The following is a 22626-nucleotide window of genomic DNA, read 5'->3' as shown; positions in this document are numbered from 1 at the left end:
TAATGTCATAAAAAACATTCGTGCCAAATTTCTTGTTTGAACCATAGTCCAAACCTGCGGTATTGCAAACTCCCCTCGAAATCTGGATGATAATTCCAAAATCCGATGACTTAAGAATTTTACATTTTTAAATATTAAAACCAAAGGAATGCCAAAATCTCTACAATTTCTAGATCTACATGTGACATTGTGAATGAAACCAGCTACAAAGATGGACAAGACAAAGGAAAAAAACTATGAATTAAACATAACGTGACATCCGAGTACTCAACTACAGCGTGTTACAAAAGAAGTTTAATGAAGGAAATGTGTTCTAAAATTTAATAGCAGATCTATTGCAAGTGAAGAAATATATGATTATTATTAGTCCAGCAATTTTATAATACATTGATATTTTACAGGAGTATAATATTAATAGTTTTACTTTTAAAACTTCAATTAAAACTAGCTATTTACTCACTATGGCATTGGAAATACTTTATATGTACGGGAGAAATGAACTTTCAATTGCTGCACAATGAAAATTTGATATTCTATATATGTATAACAGTGATGACTTGGAAAGGAAAGTAGTACAAAAACAATACCAGCTCCAATGGCTTAAAACGGTAAAATGGGAAGCTACAATTAGAACACGGCAAATATCTTGAGACAAGACACGCTCTGAAGTGTCCATGGTATATAATGTTGATAAACTGTCATCATCTATTTGATGTGAAATGAGGTGTAGTGCTAGTTGAATGGGTTACATTTTCTCGCGGGTAACTATTGAAGTGTGAATATTTTTAAACTGAACAGAAGAGGAAATGAATTATTTAAAACATGAAATCATTCTCTTTAACATGATACAAGTTAACAACACTTTGTTATTATACGCGCAGTTTAAAATGCACTGCCCTCTCACCAGCTTTTTAAAATTTAACGTTTACAATAAAGTGTAACATCTACAGGAACACGAACATAACTTCGGAACAAATACATAGCTACAGACTTAATAGTAAGGTAACTATTACATGTACAATTTCCATAATAGAAAGCTTAGTTAAACTCACAGCATTCTTTAACTGTTATAAAACTTGTGGTATGCTATAGTCTTTTTGATCTTTGAAGGATGAATCTGACATAATAAAACTGAAGACTGTTATAAAATAACACACACACTTGATTGGTTAAATTTGAATTGTACACAGAGAGAATGTATACACCTAATTCCCGGAGAGAATAAAAGGACTAGCGAAGCCAGTACAATAACTTGCTAAGTGGCATACTTTAGTAAGTTCACGGTTGATTTGGACCGGATGAGAAAAAAAAAACTTCGACCATTTTTCTTTTTTACCTCTTTATTTATTTGCAGTGTCTTAATCTTCCAGTTTCTGTAACAGTATACACCTAATCATGATTAACTACAGGGTGAATTTTTCTAAAAGTTTCTAAAATATGCCGAAATTGTCAAGAGATCTGGATTTTGAGAATTGTTTTCGCTACGGTATTTACGTTGATAACTTCATATTTTTTTCTGAAATTTTATGTTGTCGTCCTTCGGTCTCTAATGTTGCTTGTTGAATTTTGAGACTGATTTCAAAAGTTACAAACTGAAAGAATTATGGCTATTCTTTTCTATACTATCCCTTCTTGTATTCTAGAGCCCGGGTTCATAATGATGTCGTTAACATATGCTCACCATGGTATATGGTCTTAACTGATTATTTGTAAGTTTAACCTTTTCCATTCCTCTATCTTCTTCCCATCTGTAATTGTTAAATACTTGATAGTTAACTGAATCAAGCGGTAACACCATACAATATGGGAAACATACGAATCTATACAAAATTGAGAACAGTCTCTGATAACAATTACAATCTTCAGATATCATAATCAACGATGGTAGTCCGACAGCCATTCCGACTTTTCAATCTGAAAACTGAAGAAAAAAAAAACACACAATTTACTTGGGACCAAGATTATCAGCATACAATACTTGAAAGTCACTGCATACTAACTAAGAGAATAAGGTAATAAAGAAATGTATAGAAAATGAAAATATAAAAATAGTAGAGCTTTAGTGTCGAACCATGGTTAGGGTCGAACGTGCGATCCCATGATAACAAGACAAAAGACTCGAAACAATGCAATTCTAAATTCAAGATGGAAAGCATAGATTTGTGACGTTTTCGGTCCAGCCTGATTTTTATGTTAATTTGCAGTATCAGCGCAAGACTGCACCATTTTGTGAGGACAGGTTTGAAGTTTGATCTGATCATACTGAATCAGTTACAGCCGTCGGAAATTTGGTACATATCTGCACGGTGCACCAAAATAGTCGAAGGCACCCCCATGTTTTAGTGAATGATTCTCAAGATCGGAACTTTAAAGATCTGTAAAAAAAAATGTACAAAATAAATTGAAAATGTTTTTCTGATAATCAGTATTTGGAGAAACCATTTTGAAATTACCTGCCTGAATTTGCCAAAAAAGAACAGATTTCCGTTTCATTGTCGGTCACATGTAGGTCAAATCAGACTGATGCGTGTCATCAAGCCTATTTGAGAAAGTTACCAAGAAGTAGCGATAACAATTTTCAGAATCCATGGTGGTCATCTACACGTCATATCAATTACTGATCAGTCGCAAAATAGAGTAGGCACCTACAGAGCCAAAAGGACCTGCGTATTAATTTCGAGAACTATCCATTCAGTACCCGATTTGTTTAATGAAATAACGATAGACGAATTACGAGCGGACCACGGACGAAGGGCACTTGAAACAACCTATCACCAAATAATGGTGGGGTGAAAAAAGATTATCAAAATATGTCACTATTGCAAACTTATAAAAATGGATTGTCACTCTCAATAATTATTGCCATTGTTTCATACATTGCAAGTTAATGTATTTTCGATGTTGCAACCCTCTATCCTTTGTTGCTCTCGATAACGGTTGCCTGTCACTATTCATCTATTGTATTATAATTTGGATATTTTTCTATCCACTTACTGTCATTTTGGAATCATTGCGACTCGATCCTATAATATATATTCGAGTGTCACATTTTTACTATCGCCTTCAACTAGATCCACCAACGCCCCACTGCCCTTTCGTAACTTTTGTCATCCGCTCCAATAATTAATTGCCAGTTTTTTTTTTTTTTTTTTTTGTAAAGTTGCCACAGAGTTCTATAATTGATTGCCTTCTGTGATGTGACTCATTTCCTAATTTACTTGCCATTGCCACTCATTCCTATACTGAAATGCCAATTTTTGTCATTGTCGCCATTTATTACACTACTGGATCATCTGTTTGTCATTGTCGCCATTTTTTACACTGCTGGATCATCTGTTTGTCATTGTCGCCATTTATTACACTACTGAATCATCTGTTTGTCATTGTCGCCATTTATTACACTACTGGATCATCTGTTTGTCATTGTCGCCATTTATTACACTACTGAATCATCTGTTTGTCATTGTCGCCATTTATTCCACTGGATCATCTGTTAGTCATTGCAAGTGTTACCACCCACGCTCGTGCTAGATCGTTATTCTGCTCGCCTTTTATTAAACTGTCACTTTCCATATTTAATACCACCCTCTACTGAAGTCAATATTAATGACTGTTGCCACTTGCTCCAATACTTGTCTCTTCCAGTCACATTAAGTTACTGTTGTCACTCACTCCTCTCCTTTATTGATATTCTTCCTTTTCATGTCAGACTCTTATGTTCAGTAGTCACAGCCACTACCTTATTCCAGGACCGTCGCTCTGATAACTACCAAACTACACACTGTCATTCCTAGTTACTGTTGCAATCCTCTACCATCCTGAACTGTCACTTCTAGTTAACGTTGTCACTCTCCTAAACAGGACAGTCACTCCTTGGTACTGTTGTCAACCTCTACGAAACAGGACTGTCACTCCTTGATACTGTTGTCAACCTCTACCAAACAGGATTGTCACTCCTTGGTACTGTTGTCAACATCTACCAAACAGGACAGTCACTCCTTGGAACTGTTGTCAACCTCTACCAAACAGGACTGTCACTCCTTGGTACTGTTGTCAACTTCTACCAAATAGGACTGTCACTCCTTGGTACTGTTGTCAACATCTACCAAACAGGACTGTCACTCCTTGGAACTGTTGTCAACCTCTACCAAACAGGACTGTCACTCCTTGGTACTGTTGTCAACTTCTACCAAATAGGACTGCCACTCCTTGGTACTGTTGTCAACATCTACCAAACAGGACTGTCGCTCCTAAATTCTATTGTCTACATCAACCAAACAGGACTATCACTCCTTGGTACTGTTGTCAACATCTACCAAACAGGACTGTCACTCCTAAATTCTATTGTCAATCTCTACCAAACAGGACTTTCACTCCTTGGTTCTGTTGTCAACCTCTACAAAACAGGACTGTCACTCCTAAATTCTATTGTCAACATCTACCAAACAGGACTGTCACTCCTTGGTACTGTTGTCAACATCAACGAAACAGGACTGTCACTCCTTGGTACTGTTGTCAACATCAACCAAACAGGACTGTCACTCCTTGGTACTGTTGTCAACATCTACCAAACAGGACTGTCACTCCTAAATTCTATTGTCTACATCAACCAAACAGGACTATCACTCCTTGGTACTGTTGTCAACATCTACCAAACAGGACTGTCACTCCTAAATTCTATTGTCAATCTCTACCAAACAGGACTTTCACTCCTTGGTTCTGTTGTCAACATCTACCAAACAGGACTGTCACTCCTTGGTACTGTTGTCAACCTCTACAAAACAGGACTGTCACTCCTAAATTCTATTGTCAACATCTACCAAACAGGACTGTCACTCCTTGGTACTGTTGTCAACATCAACGAAACAGGACTGTCACTCCTTGGTACTGTTGTCAACATCAACCAAACAGGACTGTCACTCCTTGGTAATGTTGTCAACCTCTACCAAACAGGACACTCACTCCTTGGAACTGTTGTCAACCTCTACCAAACAGGACTGTCACTCCTTGGTACTGTTGTCAACCTCTACCAAACAGGACTGTCACTCCTTGGTACTGTTGTCAACATCTACCAAACAGGACTGTCACTCCTTGGTACTGTTGTCAACATCTACCAAACAGGACTGCCACTCCTAAATTCTATTGTCAACCTCTACCAAACAGGATTGTCACTCCTTGATACTGTTGTCAACATCTACCAAACAGGACTGTCACTCCTAAATTCTATTGTCAACCTCTACCAAACAGGACTGTCACTCCTTGGTACTGTTGTCAACCTCTACCAAACAGGACTGTCACTCCTTGGTACTGTTGTCAACATCTACCAAACAGGACTGTCACTCCTAAATTCTATTGTCAACATCTACCAAACAGGATTGTCACTCCTTGATTCTATTGTCAACATCTACCAAACAGGATTGTCACTCCTTGGTACTGTTTTCAACATCTACCAAACAGGACAGTCACTCCTTGGAACTGTTGTCAACCTCTACCAAACAAGACTGTCTCTCCTTGGTACTGTTGTCAACCTCTACGAAACAGGACTGTCACTCCTTGGTACTGTTGTCAACCTCTACCAAACAGGACTGTCACTCCTTGGTACTGTTGTCAACCTCTACCAAACAGGACTGTCACTCCTTGGTACTGTTGTCAACCTCTACCAAACAGGACTGTCACTTCTTGGAACTGTTGTCAACCTCTATCAAACAGGATTGTCACCCCTTGGTACTGTTGTCAACCTCCACAAACTGGCCAGTCGCCCCTAGTTACCATTGTCACCTCTAGAAAATTTGACTGTCATTCCTAGTTACTTTGGCCACTGTTTTCCTATCCCACTTCTACTGGAACATCCACTGCTATATTGTAGGTACTTTTGCCATGCAGTGTGCAACTGAACATCTAGTAACTGCTGCCATGTTACTGAACCTAGGTACTGATGCTATCCTCAGTTTTAATGAACTTCTACCAAATGTTTTTACTTTACCAAACCAGTCACTTTCGCCATCCTTTACTTGAATTGACATTCACTTCTAGTTACTGTTGCTACCCTGTGTCTATTTGTATTATTTTATTAGATTACTGCTGTCTCCTGCTCCTGAGTTGTATTGTCATTATTAGCCATGTTGCCACTCTAGATTATTACACAAGCACATGCATGTTTATACATGTTTGCCATGATAACAGGAAATACTTAACATATTTATCTACTGCAACTGGAAATGTCTGCACAATTACCCTATAACCAATGCATTAAGTACATATACATGCACTGTGATTTTTTCCCCCTTAAAATCACCTGATTAATTCTTCTTTACTGCTAGCTCTCTTATTTGCAGAGTTGAAAAAAAAATGAAATAAACATCTGCTGCTCATTATACATGTATATCTTTCTAATTATCAAATGATAATGAACTCACACAAATATATTAGTCTTCTTTGATTTAATGTTTACCAAACAACAGCCTCTTTTTCAGTATTTTCTCATAACATGTACATGTGCACATTTTGCAGTGCAAATGTAACTGTATCTGTTGTATATTTTCCATATAAATAATTAGTACTATGTTTATAACATATATTTCCTTTTTATTAAATGTGATACTAGTGATTTAACTATTAGGAGCCAATAAGAATGTATCTAAAATGTTTCTTGACATCTTTTGGTATTGTGAACTTTAGCATAGATAAAAGTAAAAGATTATTTGTTACTGACAAACAGATACATTGTATATTACAAATGAGCCTGTAGGTTTGATGTTTAGTTATATTGCAATGTCCTGAAAAATAAAACATCTACATCCAAATGGGTATTTCTGGTGTTCACAGCACTGCAGATGATAAGCCTGCTGCAAAGAGTGCAATGGATTTATCTGTCAGTTTATATTGCATGGTCTTCTTCACTTGGTGCTTGTTTAGGAAACTGTCTACAGCAAATTTTATCTGGAACGGGAAAAAAATATCAAAATGTGAAGATAGAGTAACTCCTATAGAATATCTAGAAAGAAATGGAACATTTTAATTCATTCCACATCCATTGAATTTTACAGCGATTTTCAGTCCTAATTATTGATTCATTTTTCAGTTCAAGAATGCTACTAATACTTATATCACAATAATTTTTACAGTGTGCTAATTTTCATGCTTAAAGTTTCAATTAATTGTCTTCTATATATACTACATTCTGATTATTTCAATTTGTTGCAAGCTGTTCAAATATTGTATTTAACAATTTTTACCTCTCCATGAACATCTCTGCAATATCCACTATTTAAGCCACAAACTTCAATCTGAAGAGGAAACAAATGACACATATGCTTCCACACTTGCACAGCATCTTCATCACATGATTCCTTTCCTTTGTTAATGTGTAAAATCAATGTTCCCTTACATTTAGAAATAAAATTCTGTAAGTAATAAACCAAGGCAATTACATCTTTCAGTGTGTGTCCCGTGCTCAAAAGAACACTAATGTCATCCACAACTAATACTGGGGGTTTACTTGTATCTTTCATCATCCCATTACATATATTTTCAATATAGTAGTGCAATGGTGACAACACATTACTGAATTTCCCATTTTCCACAAAGGGGTTATCACCCTTGTTCACATCACTTTCTCTGTCGTCCAGCATGAAGGATTCGCCCAACAGCTTAAGTCCTTCGACGAATGCAAGCTGTCCATTGTTCCGCTTACTTGTAAGATCGAGTCCAAATTTCTTACTAACTGTATTGAAATGGTTGAACGACTGAGCTAATGTCATAAGGCATACAGGGTGTTCATTGCGTAGGAAAAAAGACAGAAAGTGGTGAATCAAAAACTGCCCATCTACATCTGATTCAGAAATAGTTATAGATTTTCCAATTATACTGTCACAAGTTTTGATATTCAACACACTGTTCAATTCTGGAAACATATTGTTACCACCTTTAACTGTTTACATGAAATCGTAAACGACTCCTCGTAAAGTGAAACTACCAGCGGTTGTATTATAATACAGAACGTTAAATAAAGGCGGAACGATACGGTATGATTTCAAAATGTATAATTACTATACATATTTATCTCGCATCTATTGTTAGTAGTAGACAGTTATTTCTTACAAAATATGAATTAATTTGTTAAAGAAATATCAAAGATGAAATAAAAATTATTTTTCAATTTTACTCCGTTATTTTGTATTTCGTCAATTTATTCACCGGAAGTTAGACCATAGCTTACCGCGCCATTTGAATTTTGACAATATACTCCCAACGGTAGGCAATCCGATTCTTAAGAATATTTATGCTTAAAATATATTGAGCAATCTGTCATCAGTTGCATGAGTTTACGTAAGAGAGCACTGAATTTGGGAACAGTGTAATGCAATAGCAATAAAGTGCAACATTTTATCGACTCCATACAAATGTCAAAATAAGTTTACATTATAAAATTACATTTAGTTAACCATTTTTCTATTCGTTCTTCCTCCTAGCCGCCCTTCTTCCTGGATCCCTTCACATTAGTAATCACTCATCCTGATAAATGGATAATTACTATACTTAGCATAACATTGTTCTCAATGTCACTGGAATATAGGACTGATGATCGCTGGTGTTTGCTATTTTTTCAGAGCCAACATGACTTACGACTTCCCACTAAAGCCATGGGAAAGTTGTTTATCTTTCCTAAAGGAAGATTACCAAATACATGTAGAAGAAATGGATTTTCGGAAACCAGATGTATGTGTTTCAGTATATACAAAGCTATAATATAATGTTATATAGTATTTTTCATTGATTCATTTTCACTGTCTAAGCGTGTTCCAACAAGAGAAAGTCTTGCTTACCTTCTCTTGTTTTATTTATGTGCAATGAAAACTGCAAAATCACTAACTTTGCTATAATGACTGACAAATTGAATTCCACAAGGATTTTTCAGACCTGTATATTTATTTTGATGACACCAAACTTTTGAAAATGATATTCAGGATTCACTTTTAAACCTGCATCTGATGATATATATATATAATAGTAATTTTCGATATGCTGATCATGGATTAAGTTTTTGGGACCCTGTATTTTTAATATACCAGGTATACATATACTAGGTGTCTTGGCCTATTATTTTTTCACAGGCAAACCGATGGCAGAATATTTATTGTCAGCTGTTAGAGCTTATGACTGAAGTACCTGTGGACAGTATTATACAGGTGATTTTCTGAGCATGGATGATTCAGCAAATAAAATCAAGTGAATTTTGAGAGATGTTGACCATATTGTTCATTACTTGAAATTACTGAAAAACTCATTAATATCAGTTAATACCATAATATTATAATATTGAATTCATCGCTCAAAAATTCTAAATCCAAATCTAACCAAACTTGATATATAAATATGTGTGTAGTTAGATCACACAGTGGACACCTCAGCACATCCATTTTTTATCAATAACACTATATTAAGTACAAATGCGGTCACCTATTCCAATCAATCCTGGATTCTATGATGGAATATAGTTATGTTATAGTGGTTAACTTCTGAAACTATCAAATAGATAACATAAGTTTTATTTTCAAAAATTGTTAACCTTTCCATACTTACTATAATACAAGTGTATTTGATGTTTTACCTTCTTATTTCAGAAAGCTGTTCTCCAATCATCACAGTACTTTGAGCACCCAGAACTGTATGAAGATACCATGCCTCTGATGATTGTTACTCTGGCTTTGTATGTCCATTATGTCATTAGTTTGTATACATATAGGTCTTTAAAGATTGAAGTTGCACTTTTCTGATGTAGTTTATGTATTGATTTATTATTAATAACGATGTTCTTATGATAATTTATTTTTTGAGCAGGAAGGCTTAAATCATAACTAATAGCCCTCATGCTGCATCTGTTGTCGTCCGCCATTCAGAAATTTTGACATTTTAAACTTCTTCCCAAGTTCCACCAGTGGGATTGAGCTCCAACTTGCATGTTATGATCCTGAGGTGGTCCTGACCAAATGTTGTTATTTTTGGACCTTGTCAAAACTTCAATATGGTGGCCAGAGAGACCATTTCGTAACATGACTGTGCAATCATGGTTTTCCTGTACAATACTTATTCCTGACCAAGTGTTGTTACTTTTTGGGTATGTTTGAAATGCAAGATGGCTGCTATCTTGCAAAAGCATATTTTATTAAACTTCTTCTCCTGTTCCAGTGGTGCCATTGAGCTAATGGTGGGAATTTTAAGGCAAAGTAGCCAACAAAGTCTTTTTTTAACCTTGTTAAAACTTTGATAAAGCAGTCAGGGAGGCCATTTTGTAACATGATTGTGCAGTCAAGGTTTTCCTGTGCAGGACATATTTCAAACTTCTTTTCAAGTTTCACCAGTTGGATTGAGCTCCAACTTTACTGTCAAAAAATAGGTAACAATTTTTAACAGTTACCTACTCCTCGCCAAAACTACCATCTGCATCATGGAAAATAGCTTCTTAGTAAGATTTCATTCAAAGTAGAAAAAATGACCTTCTCCCTGCTGAAAGTGTTTGTAGTCAGATGACCATTAAGGCCCATTGGCCTCTTGTTCATCAGAATTGTATGTACTGTACATTTTCTTTAGAGTGATCCATTATCTATAGATCTTCTTACTATTCACTGGTGCATATTATATATTCAGTGATTTTTGTGACTGAGATATTTGTGTCCTGGACTCATTTTTTGCGTGAGGGACTTCTGCTATATATCTTATTATTGAGAGTCATCAAAATTTTGGAATTGGTGGTCATGACTCGCTTTGAAAAAACAAACCAAAAAAACAGAAATTACTGGTATCTATTTCAAATAAGTGTCAGTGTGTTATCATTGTCACAAATTAGGATATTCTCTCTTTTTCATGTTCACTGTGTGTATTAAAGGGAGATAACCATTTAAGACCATAATATTTGCAATTGACTACTTTCAAACTTTTTGATTATTGATCATCACTTATGGGACTGATTATTCAATATTCCTTAAATTTCCTCTGATTTCCTTACACTTCTTAAGAAGCTTTTTCCTCTCTCTGTATATATGTGTAGGCATTCAGTTTATTATGTAGCTGCTGTTCAATGAAAAGTTGATTTATGCACAAATATGATTATTATGCACTCATGGCATTCTGAATATAAGGCTCTACCTGAACTGAACTTATATCTGTATTGACAGGCAACGTTTCCTTGTTACCTGTGGTATCATGGACTTCAGTGTCAAGGACCTACAGGCACCAAGTAAGTATACTGACATCCTAGTAAAGTGGATCTCTGTTTCCTTACAACAGATATCAGGTAAATATGTTGTCCCAGTATAACCATCTTCTGTCCCCTACAGAAACCAAGTAAATGTGATCCCCCTGTATAACTGTCCCATGTCCCCCTACAGAAACCAGGTGTGATATCCTAGTATAACCATCTTCTGTCCTCTACAGAAACCTAGTAAATGTGATGCCCCTGTATAACTGTCCTCTGACCCACTACAGAAACCAGGTGTGATGTTCTAGTATAACCAGTCTGTGTCTCCTACAGAAACAAGGTAAATATGTCCCAGTCTGTCCCCTACAGAAACCAAGTAAATGTGATGCCCCTGTATAACCATCTTCTGTCCTCTACAGAAACCAAGTAAATGTGATGCCCCTGTATAACTGTCCTCTGTCCCCCTACAGAAACCAGGTGTGATATCCTATTATAACCAGTCTGTGTCTCCTACAGAAACCAGGTAAATATGTCCCAGTATAACAACTTCCGTCCTCTACAGAAACCAAATAAATGCGATGCCCCTGTATAACTGTCCTTTGTCCCCCTGCAGAAACCAGGTGTGATATCCTAGTATAACCAGTCTGTGTCTCCTACAGAAACCAGGTGAATATGTCCCAGTATAACCATCTTCCGTCCTCTACAGAAACCAAGTAAATGTGATACCCTGTATAACTGTCCTTTGTCCCCCTACAGAAACCAGGTGTGATGTCCTAGTATAACTAGTCTGTGTCTCCTACAGAAACCAGGTAGATATGTCCCAGTATAACCATCTTCTGTCCCCTACAGAAACCAAATAAATGCAATGTTCTTGTATAACTGTATATAATTAGGTAAGTATGGTGTCCCAGTATAACAAATGAATTGCTAAGATTTTCAAATATGAATAAAACAAAACTGGGACTATTTTTTACGACTTCACAGCTGTAGATTTGTTGAGACAGGTCTGATTGATCTACTTTGAGTGTTAATTTTGCCTTTGAGCAACTGGGGCCAGGTAAGTTTGATGCCCCATTATAATGATCTTTAAACAATAAGATATTGATGTTTTATATATTGATGTGATTATCACAAAAATGTAACATACCTCTAATATTTTTGTGAGGCTTTAGGTGTGACTGATCATTTTTCTATCTTTCAGCACCTGGAAGAGTCACCAAAATTTGCAGTGCTGTCATTAATTTCATGCTGTTCAGAAATAAACAGATGGAAGTTTTTCTGAATTTGAAAGAAAAAAATGTAAGATCATGGACCATATGCCTTTTTGTATATGTATCAGATACAATGAAATCTTGATTACCCTGAGTACTGCATTACATTGGTAGCAAGTAGTCACATGATTTTCTTTATTCTTGATTGTATTCCAGTCAAACAACAAAAATGAACAAGAATCTAATAATCAATTTTGAAATAACCTAATATTACACTGAGGTAACTTCTTTATGCTAAGAGTACATTCTCTTTTTTGTCATTCATCAATAAAGTTGAAAATAATTAAAGATGATCCTTATGATATAATCACAGATTGCAATATTTTTTACATTGTGATCGACTTATTATTATTTTTTTTGATAATTTCTTGCACTGCTGCATTGGGTAATTAAACATAGTGTTACAAAGTGACCTCAATTTATTATGTTATTGGGTGATAACATTAAAAAAATTAGTCATTGAAAATTTTTGATTCATAGAGGGTTAAATCATTTAAGGATAACTTTGAGTTATGTTTAATGTAATAAAAATAAATATATCACCCTTTGTTATCAGAATCACATGACACTCTTTTAAGTTTGCAGGCATCATGTACAGAAGCTCGTGCCATTTCCAATATCAGATAGTTTTCCATAAACAAAACAGTATTGAGTGTGTATTTCTGCTTATCTAGGAGAAGTTCCGGGAACAACATGAAGGTCTCTTACAAACCAATGAGGGTCTAAAGAGAAAGATTAATTCAATCAAGGCAGAAAAAGCCAAACAAGAGCCTGCTATACGATGTGTGAGTTTTTATGCATTTGTCATCTGTGTGTGATACAAGGTGGTGGTTTGAATATCTGTCAATATTTATGTGAGTCAATCTATGCCTTTTTCATGTTAAATCTGTATAAGGTGAAAATATAATAATTTCCATGAAAAATATGATAATATTCTGATGAATTAGTAATCAGTGGTAATTGATACCCCAATGAATGTTCACCACCCCTACAACTTCACTGATATCCCAATGAATATTCACCACCCCTATAACTCCACTGATACCCCAATGAATATTCACCACCCCTATAACTCCACTGATACCCTAATGAATGTTCATCACCTCTACAACTCCACTGATATCCCAATGAATGTTCACCATCCCTATAACTCCACTGATATCCCAGTGAATATTCACCACCCCTATAACTCCACCGATACCCTAATGAATGTTCATCACCTCTACAACTCCACTGATATCCCAATGAATGTTCACCATTCCTATAACTCCACTGATATCCCAGTGAATATTCACCACCCCTATAACTCCACTGATACCCTAATAAATGTTCATCACCTCTACAACTCCACTGATATCCCAATGAATGTTCACCATCCCTACAACTCCACTGATATCCCAATGAATGTTCACCATCACTATGACTCCACTGATACCCTAATGAATGTTCACCACCCCTATAACCCCACTGATACCCCAGTGAATGTTCACCATCCCTATAATCCCACTGATACCCCAATGAATGTTCACCATCCCTATAATCCCACTGATACCCCAATGAATGTTCGCCACCTCTACAACCTCACTGATACCCCAATGAATGTTTATCACCCCTAGAACGCCACTGATATCCCAATGAATGTTCACCATCCCTATAACTCCACTGATACCCCAATGAATGTTCATCATCCCTATAATCCCACTGATACCCCAATGAATGTTCACCATCCCTACAACTCCACTGATATCCCAATGAATGTTCACCATCACTATGACTCCACTGATACCCTAATGAATGTTCACCACCCATATAACCCCACTGATACCCCAGTGAATGTTCACCATCCCTATAATCCCACTGATATCCCAATGAATGTTCACCATCCCTATAACTCCACTGATATCCCAATGAATGTTCACCATCCCTATAACTCCACTGATACCCCAATGAATGTTCACCACCCCTATAACCCCACTGATACCCCAATGAATTTTCACCATCCCTATAATCCCACTGATACCCCAATGAATGTTCACCATCCCTATAATCCCACTGATACCCCAATGAATTTTCACCATCCCTATAATCCCACTGATACCCCAATGAATGTTCGCCACCTCTACAACCTCACTGATACCCCAATGAATGTTTATCACCCCTACAACTCCACTGATATCCCAATGAATGTTCACCATCCCTATAACTCCACCGATACCCTAATGAATGTTCATCACCCCTACAACTTCACTGATACCCTAATGAATGTTTATTACCCCTACAACTCCACTGATATCCCAATGAATGTTCACCATCCCTACAACTCCACTGATATCCCAATGAATGTTCACCATCACTATGACTCCACTGATACCCTAATGAATGTTCACCACCCATATAACCCCACTGATACCCCAGTGAATGTTCACCATCCCTATAATCCCACTGATATCCCAATGAATGTTCACCATCCCTATAACTCTACTGATATCCCAATGAATGTTCACCATCCCTATAACTCCACTGATACCCCAATGAATGTTCACCACCCCTATAACCCCACTGATACCCCAATGAATGTTCACCATCCCTATAATCCCACTGATACCCCAATGAATGTTCGCCACCTCTACAACCTCACTGATACCCCAATGAATGTTTATCACCCCTACAACTCCACTGATATCCCAATGAATGTTCACCATCCCTTTAACTCCACTGATTCTCAAAGAATGTTCAACACCCCTACAACTCCACTGTTATCTCAATGAATATTCACCACCCCTATAACCCTACTGATACCCCAATGAATGTTCACCACCCCTATAACCCCGCTGATACCCCAATGAATTTTTCGCCATCCCTACAACCCCACTGTTGCCCCAATGAATATTATGACAGATCAATTGAAAGAAAAAATTTAAGAAAAAGCTTAATAATGGCTAATTCATGATGACAATCAAATTTTCCAAAAATTTCATCATAGTTAAGGCTTTATTTCTATGAAAGTTCAGTACTCATACTTAGTCAGTAATTACTTACAGTTTAACTAGGAACTTTGTGAGATAGTGATGATAAATTACTTTGAATGCTTGGACATGTTTGATAAGTTGACTTTTTGGTCCTTAACAATGTCAATTTCATGCTTCACGCAGGACAAGCTTTTTGTCTGGTCCAAGTTGTATGGTACCTTTACATGATATTGGTGCTAAGTGACATAAAGGACACCGTTTTCTTTCTGATGCATAACTGCAAGGGGAAGTAATAAAATTATATCAAAGAATTTGGAAATGAAACTAGAGGAGAATTGTTTATGCTGTTTTGATACGTACAGAAGAAGACTCTGTTACCCATGTTTGTTCGAAATTGATTAATCTCTGTCCCAGGATGACATTATGTAACATCTCATTCTCGGCTCTGTCTCAATTGAGATTTTGTTAAAGAATGTAAGCCCTCAACTGAGATTAAATTATCTAAATAATATACAGATAATAGATGACAGAAATAGTATAGTTGAAAATATAGCAAATGAAACATTCACCTGTTCAAGGCTGCTGAAGAGAATTGTGTGCTTTACTGACAGCAGGTTGTATTAAGAGCACTGTAATATGCACGTGTATCATAAAAAAAATCTCTGTTTGAATTGGTATATGACAGTGTGGAGAGTGTATATTGACTTGTAAAATTTTCTGTTTTATTTTGCCAGATTCAAGAAGAATATGAACAACTGCAGAATGATCTTCAGGCCAAAATGAAGATCAAAGCTCAGCAGCAACAACGAATTAATGAGCTCAGGATCACGATTGCTGAGAAGAAAGCACAGCTGGTCAGTGTTCACTTGAATTACTGCAAAAATTGTTGTGGGCTAAGCTGAATCACGCTAAAATGTATTAAAAAAGGGGTAAAAATAATGGTCACTAAAATATCACTAAACTGAATTTTTGATAGTGATAACAGTACATTCAGGGTAGCATTGTGTTATATAAATAATACATGGTCAGTGTCTTAAAATATAAGCTGTATTTTCACGATGGTAAAGAAAGACAAAAGTAGCATGCCACTATTTTTTTCTTTACCGGGCCAAAATTCAGCTTACATTTTAAGACACTGACCATGTATTGTATTTATCTAGCAACACTGACTGAAAATCAGACCATTAAAACTTGAACAGTTTTGTTGTTCAATCCTTGTTTACCCGACATTGATGTTATGCTGAATTTACTAATTGTCCTAATAATTGTTTTGCTCAGAAATACAGTTCTAAATTTCACGGGATATAACAGTAATTTTATGAATTTTCAGAAATAAACTTCTTCATTACAACATGTAAAATCACACATTGTAACAGTCATTCAAATTGTTAAACATAATTTTAAAGTAAATTCAAAATAAAAATATGTTGAATCCACACAGATGCTATAATACAGTACAACTATATGTGGCAAGTGTATTCTGACAATGGCAGTATGGATTGCAGCATAAAATACAATATGTGATGAAGTAACTATTGTATACCTCAATATCATTGATTTGATTAGTTCAAGATATATACCCTGTATCAATAGATTTTAATTATACATGAGTTCAGTCTATATCAGTTATTGTAAAGTAATTAAATTTCATTGTAACTGTTTATAAACATCATGTCTGTCATGGTACATATACAAGGTAGCTGTGCCTTTTCCATTTTACACATTTTAGATTTGGCAGACTGCCATTGGCAGTATTAAGTGCTGGTATGGATCCGTTTCCAGGTTATAATTATTGAACGCATTTGGTCGTTGAAAAACCAATATTTAGGATATTTGCACAAGCAAATGAATCTTCTAACCTTGGAATAGTTTTAAATTGAAACCACAACTACAATAATAGATTCACACAGAAAATACATCTTCTGTATTATTCCATTGTGGAATACTTATATTTTCAGGATCAAGTGCGTATGATGGCAGCTAAAGCAAAAGAAGATGGAGAAGTTGTATCCAAAAAGATTATCCAGTCACCAGAACGTGTGATGGCAGAGGAAGACAAAGCTCGTGAGGGGCTCGCTGTTCTTAAAGTCACACTGGAGCGCAAGGTGGGGCGCCTCATGGAGCTACAGCAACAGGTGGAGGGTGTACAAGTGTCGGATAACAATGTTGGGAAGGCCTTCAAGATGTTACAGGATGTACAGGTGGACATTGACAAGGAAAAGTAAGTATTTATAGATAAAAATGGATGAGGGTCAATAAAATGATACTGATGAAGTGAAATGTATGCTTGGATATTGACAGGAAGCATGTTGATGTAGATGTTGTCACATTTGAAAGTTGGTAGAGTTATAGTAATTCAGGTGGTTTCGATTACCTATAGATGGAAAGTTAGCCTATAGCAAGGGATAATTCATAAATGGATATAGCCTTAAGGCAGACTGGAGGTAGACTGAAAAAAGGAGACAGCCTACATAGCTGGTGATAAAGTCTTAGCTAGGTGGAAGTCCATAGAGATGTAAATAGCCTATAAATGGAGATAGCCTATATAGCTGGTGATAAAGTCTTAGCTAGGTGGAAGTCCATAGAGATGTAAATAGCCTATAAATGGAGATAGCCTATATAGCTGGTGATAAAGTCTTAGCTAGGTGGAAGTCCATAGAGATGTAAATAGCCTATAAATGGAGATAGCCTATATAGCTGGTGATAAAGTCTTAGCTAGGTGGAAGTCCATAGAGATGTAAATAGCCTATAAATGGAGATAGCCTATATAGTTGGTGATAAAGTCTTAGCTAGGTGGAAGTCCATAGAGATGTAAATAGCCTATAAATGGAGATAGCCTATATAGCTGGTGATAAAGTCGGTAGGTGGAGGTTGTGATAAAGCCTGTTGCTAGAGATAGTCTAAAGGTAGATATTGCCTATAGATGGAGGTAGTCAGTATGGCTTGTGATAAAGCTTGTTACTATGGATAGTCAATAGATAGTTTATTAGTTGAAATGTCCAGGTGGATGTCGCAACTTGGATAGTATCATAAAGCACTTTAATAAGGAACAAAATTCTTAAGTGTTCAAATGCATGTACAATTTACTATTTTCATTCTGAATTTACCATGAAATTGTATTGTTTAGAGCAAAAATTACAACTAAGAATGAACCAGATGTAAATGGTGATAAATCTGGATAAAGAATATTGTACTACAGCCATTATATCACAAGTACTGGTAATAACAACACTTTAAAATGTTTCTATTCTAGTGAGATCTGTAAAGAAATTCAAAACATCAGTGACAAGATACAGGAGCAGAAAAATCATATGAGTGACTTCTCATCCAAGATAGACCAACTCAACCATCTAGTGTCAAGTCGACAGGAAAAAATGTCCAAGTTAAACCTGCAGCATCAGCAGAAAATGAGGGCAACACAGGAAAGCACACAGCAACTAAAGGAGTACGTATACTCGGTAAAAAGTTGATCATCATAGTCTTGTCTTGTGTTGTACATGTGAATGGTGAAGTTTCTGACTTAAAGAATTCCTGGACGTACAGTAATCAGAAGAATTCACTTAATTTAATAGGCAAAATTTGTTTTGTGTTAGAGTGATAAAATAAATGACATTGTGTGCTTAATTGTGACGTTCAAAGAGTGAGACTTTTCTAAATTTCTGTCAAAATATCATTTCTTTGTCATTATTTCTTAAACAGAGAAAAAGAATTCTATGAAAGGAAAAACAGTGATGATGAGAAGAAGAAGAATTCTGTAGTACAAGACAAACAAAGGTTACAACAGGAATTGAGGAAGGAGAAACAGATTTTGGAGGAAAAAATCAACTTGGCCCAAACTGCTTATCAAGAAATGATGCATACTGTGAGTGTATATACATTTTGATAATTAGTATTTACTGTTGCACCAGATAACCCAAAATAATAAGTAATGACTAAGTAAAAATAACATTAAATTGTTATTGCATATATTTATGTAATCTATATAAGCTGTAATAATAGAATTTCTGTTTTAGTAAATAGGATTTTGGTAGTTTAAACTGAATGCATTTGTTTAAAACAATGTTGACAGTAGGAAGACCAGTTTCTCACAGCAGATAACCTCAGTTCTGAACTTTTGATCATTTACCTGTCTTGAAATTTGTTCTAACTTGACGTGAATCTGTGTTTAGTTTGATAACGACTCCATTTGTGTTAAACAGGTTGATAACTACCATGCTGCTATCGGAAAAGGCTGGGAAGCACTCAGACAGGAAATGAGAAGCTCTTGAATTCTCCAGGATTTTAACTATACCTGTCAATTGACTGAAGGACATTGGACTGGGACATTATGGCGCAGTGTAATCTCGTGGCTATAGTTAACCAGTGTTGTTACTCAGCTAGAGTACAATAGTGAAGTCTGACTGAAGAATTGGGTATTATCTGTTTGTTAATTACAGGAGAACAGACAAGATGTTAAACCATTTAAGTGGGATATCTACAAATGTCAAGATGGATGTGACATTGTTTTCAAAATCAAGGGGTTTGTAAAGTGGTTTTATATCCAGTCAGTGCTACTATCAATTGTGTATTTATCTTGACATGTATATATCAACAGTTATTCTATTTCTTTACTCTTTTATCAGCACAATTTCATCTTCTCTTCAAGTCCATCTCTTTGTACATCTATATCTTTATTTCTCCCCTACATTTTCTGCACCTATGTACAGACACAAATTACCTGAATATAAAAGTACAACACTGAAACTTATAAAGTCTTGATGCAGCTAATAGCTAGTACAACCAGTTTATTATTAACAGATTTAGTACACCCATGCTTATAAGGAACAAAGTGATATTCCTTGTGCCATGGGTTTTATGAACTCAGAATTCTAACATGTTCACTACTGGTACATTGTATCATATCTATCTTCTGGTTCAGTTGGTTTCTCAATGTTGAACTTGTGTGTTTTGACATTTTCATCAGGATATACACTGCCTTATACATTACATGTATATAATCTATATAGGTCTGTAGTGCAACATGTTTCTTTTAAAGAGTGTTTAGTACCAGTATATACTCCATTTTAACATGGTGTGTAACTGTAACTTTATTTCTTTAACTCACAAGCATTTACTTAGTGATATTACTTGTCTCAGAAGACGTTTGTTGAAAACTAAGACGATTGTCTTCCACAATTCCAGGAAAAAATTACAAATACATAGAATTAATCCTATGTTATAAAATTAGTTACATATACTTCTCTCATGTTAAGTTATCATGGTCTTCATCAATCTATATATTTTACTACAATTATGAAACAAGTTTATTGATCCAGGCTACATTAGTTTTTACCACAGTTGTCAACACAATTTCGTTGGTTTGTATTTAATTATACAATAAAGAATATATCCATAATTTAATATCTTACCTTTTCCTCCTTAATACTTTCTGTTTTGTACATCATATGAAACACTTTGTATATTGTGGAAAGGCAATGTCAGAGAAGTTCTTTTGAGATTTCAGTTATAATTATTATCATGATTTACACATTAAATACTGTTATAACTGTGCTTGGTATATTGGAATAAATCTTTCAAAATTCTGTTCCAGTTGTGTAATATGTTATATCATAAATGTTTCAACACTGAGTACTTTAGTCTTTTACAGCAAATGTACCTTTGTATTTAGAATCAGAATTTGATGTGTTCGTCTCTTGATGCCTTTGTTTGCTGTTTTTTAACCTGTCAGTCTGGGTCATTTTGAGGCAGTGTCTCATCAGATGGCCTGTTGCATGTCGCCCCAAAATCAATGGGGATAAAGTATCTATTCCAAAGACCACTACAGCCTGGGACAGTCTTCTGATTCCCCAGCTTCTCAAGAAACACAAATCATGTCAAACAGGGCTTGAACTACACACCTTGGATCTTTACCTGAAGTTTACAAATTCTAACACTCTACAGACAGGGATATCACAGACTGTCCTCCTGCATGTAGGATTCAAGAACCAAGATTATGCATTTGTGTTTATCTGATGGCTGTGTCTCCTTGTCTTTTTCAATTAAGAGGTTTATTGTCTTTATTTGACCATTCATTGAGGCAAAATTTGGAGGAAGCATTGAAGTCGGCCTGTATCAAATACAACCTTCATTTAGATTCCATCATTATCAATTTTAAACCCACAAAGTTACTGTCCAAATATGGTTGTGAACCTTTTCAAAAGATGCAAACTTGATAAATACAGCATTTTATATGATAATATTTCCAACTTCAGTATTTAGAACAGATGCTTGTATACCTTTAAACTATACATTCTGCATTAAACATGTATCATATAAGCATAATGCTTCAAATATTTCCAATTCAGTTTTGACATATACCAAAAACACCCCAAGAACAGACAGCAACAGGCTATTTTTAGCAATTTTTAGTCAATGTGAAAAATAAGGTGTTTCTATTTTATGTAAAATCAAATCAAAAGAAAAATGAAAAGGAGAGGCTTGGCTTCCTCTAGGATTATTCCTGTTTATATAAATAGAATGTTCAAAAACCTACAAGATTTTACAACTCCAAAGATAGAAAGGACTTAGACAACAGCATTATTTTGGTTATGTTGTAATGACAATGCCTGTAACAATGTGTTCTGACTGTTTTTTTATATTTCCCCTTGAGGGCTTATTAACAAACTGAGAATGGCAACTATCATTTACTTCGTTGCAACAGCTAATAATACCTGTCAAATCCTCATCTAACTGCTGTCAAATCCTCATCTAACTGCTGTCAAATCCCCATATAACTTCTGTCAAATCCTAAGTGATTAAGGTTAGCTTCTTTGAAAATTCAAAATAAAATTTTGTAAGTTCTATTTATTTTGCTACATTTTAAGAAAACCTTATATAAAAAACTCAATTTATTTCGTAATAAATAAGCATACTTGAGTATTTTTAATTTGAATATTGATCTCAGTCATTCCTTAGAATCTCTTTGATTCTGTCATTTGATCGATTGGCCAAATCTCATGACCATGGCCAACAGATCAAAGTACAGTAAATCACAGCCTGCCACTGACCAAAGATATTGAGAATTGTTAAGAGATTTAAATTCACCCAACAAGGACATTTTGGCGTTCCTAGGATTAGAACTGTCAGAAAAGTTCATGCAGCCCTCCCATTCACATTAAAAAAAACAAACAAAACACACACTTAGAATTCA

General features: G+C 35.5%; 2 protein-coding genes across 3 annotated transcripts; one reads left to right on the top strand and one right to left on the bottom strand.

Moving 5' to 3' along the window:
- Positions 1 to 462: 462 nt before the first annotated feature.
- On the top strand, positions 463 to 20914 carry LOC132559828 (kinetochore protein Nuf2-like). Of its 2 annotated transcripts, none has more exons than XM_060224456.1 (12): positions 463 to 677; positions 8610 to 8718; positions 9114 to 9188; positions 9624 to 9709; positions 11175 to 11236; positions 12399 to 12496; positions 13143 to 13253; positions 16172 to 16291; positions 17396 to 17658; positions 18691 to 18882; positions 19137 to 19299; positions 19637 to 20914. In XM_060224456.1, the coding sequence occupies exons 2-12, from the start codon at positions 8617 to 8619 to the stop codon at positions 19703 to 19705; spliced, it is 1341 nt and encodes a 446-aa protein (XP_060080439.1). In that variant the 5' UTR covers positions 463 to 677; positions 8610 to 8616; the 3' UTR covers positions 19706 to 20914. The 2 variants fall into 2 exon arrangements, with proteins under 2 accessions (XP_060080439.1, XP_060080440.1); XM_060224457.1 differs by lacking the exon at positions 463 to 677 and adding an exon at positions 8250 to 8253.
- LOC132559825 (elongator complex protein 6-like) lies at positions 6467 to 7915 on the bottom strand. The gene is made up of 2 exons (XM_060224452.1): positions 7236 to 7915; positions 6467 to 6939 (listed from the first exon to the last, which is right to left on the bottom strand). Exons 1-2 carry the CDS (start codon positions 7911 to 7913, stop codon positions 6820 to 6822), a joined length of 798 nt encoding a protein of 265 aa, XP_060080435.1. The 5' UTR covers positions 7914 to 7915; the 3' UTR covers positions 6467 to 6819.
- Positions 20915 to 22626: the final 1712 nt, after the last annotated feature.

This window comes from Ylistrum balloti, unplaced genomic scaffold (genome assembly GCF_031769215.1).
Source record: "Ylistrum balloti isolate Yb309-2 unplaced genomic scaffold, AGI_CSIRO_Ybal_v1 Utg370974, whole genome shotgun sequence".
NCBI classification, from domain to species: Eukaryota; Metazoa; Mollusca; class Bivalvia; order Pectinida; family Pectinidae; genus Ylistrum; species Ylistrum balloti.
The sequence above is the reverse complement of the archived record's forward strand: the minus strand, read 5'-3'. Positions and strand labels throughout refer to the sequence as shown.

Bases quoted from the DNA above. Each gene is read 5' to 3' on its own strand.
- LOC132559825 (XM_060224452.1), bottom strand. From the start codon at position 7,913: ATGTTTCCAGAATTGAACAGTGTGTTGAATATCAAAACTTGTGACAGT. The intron at 6,940-7,235 runs GTAAAAATTGTT...TTCCCGTTCCAG, and splicing joins GCAGAGATGTTCATGGAGAG to ATAAAATTTGCTGTAGACAG.
- LOC132559828 (XM_060224456.1), top strand. From the start codon at position 8,617: ATGACTTACGACTTCCCACTAAAGCCATGGGAAAGTTGTTTATCTTTC. The intron at 9,189-9,623 runs GTGATTTTCTGA...TTCTTATTTCAG, and splicing joins CTGTGGACAGTATTATACAG to AAAGCTGTTCTCCAATCATC. The intron at 11,237-12,398 runs GTAAGTATACTG...TCTATCTTTCAG, and splicing joins CAAGGACCTACAGGCACCAA to CACCTGGAAGAGTCACCAAA.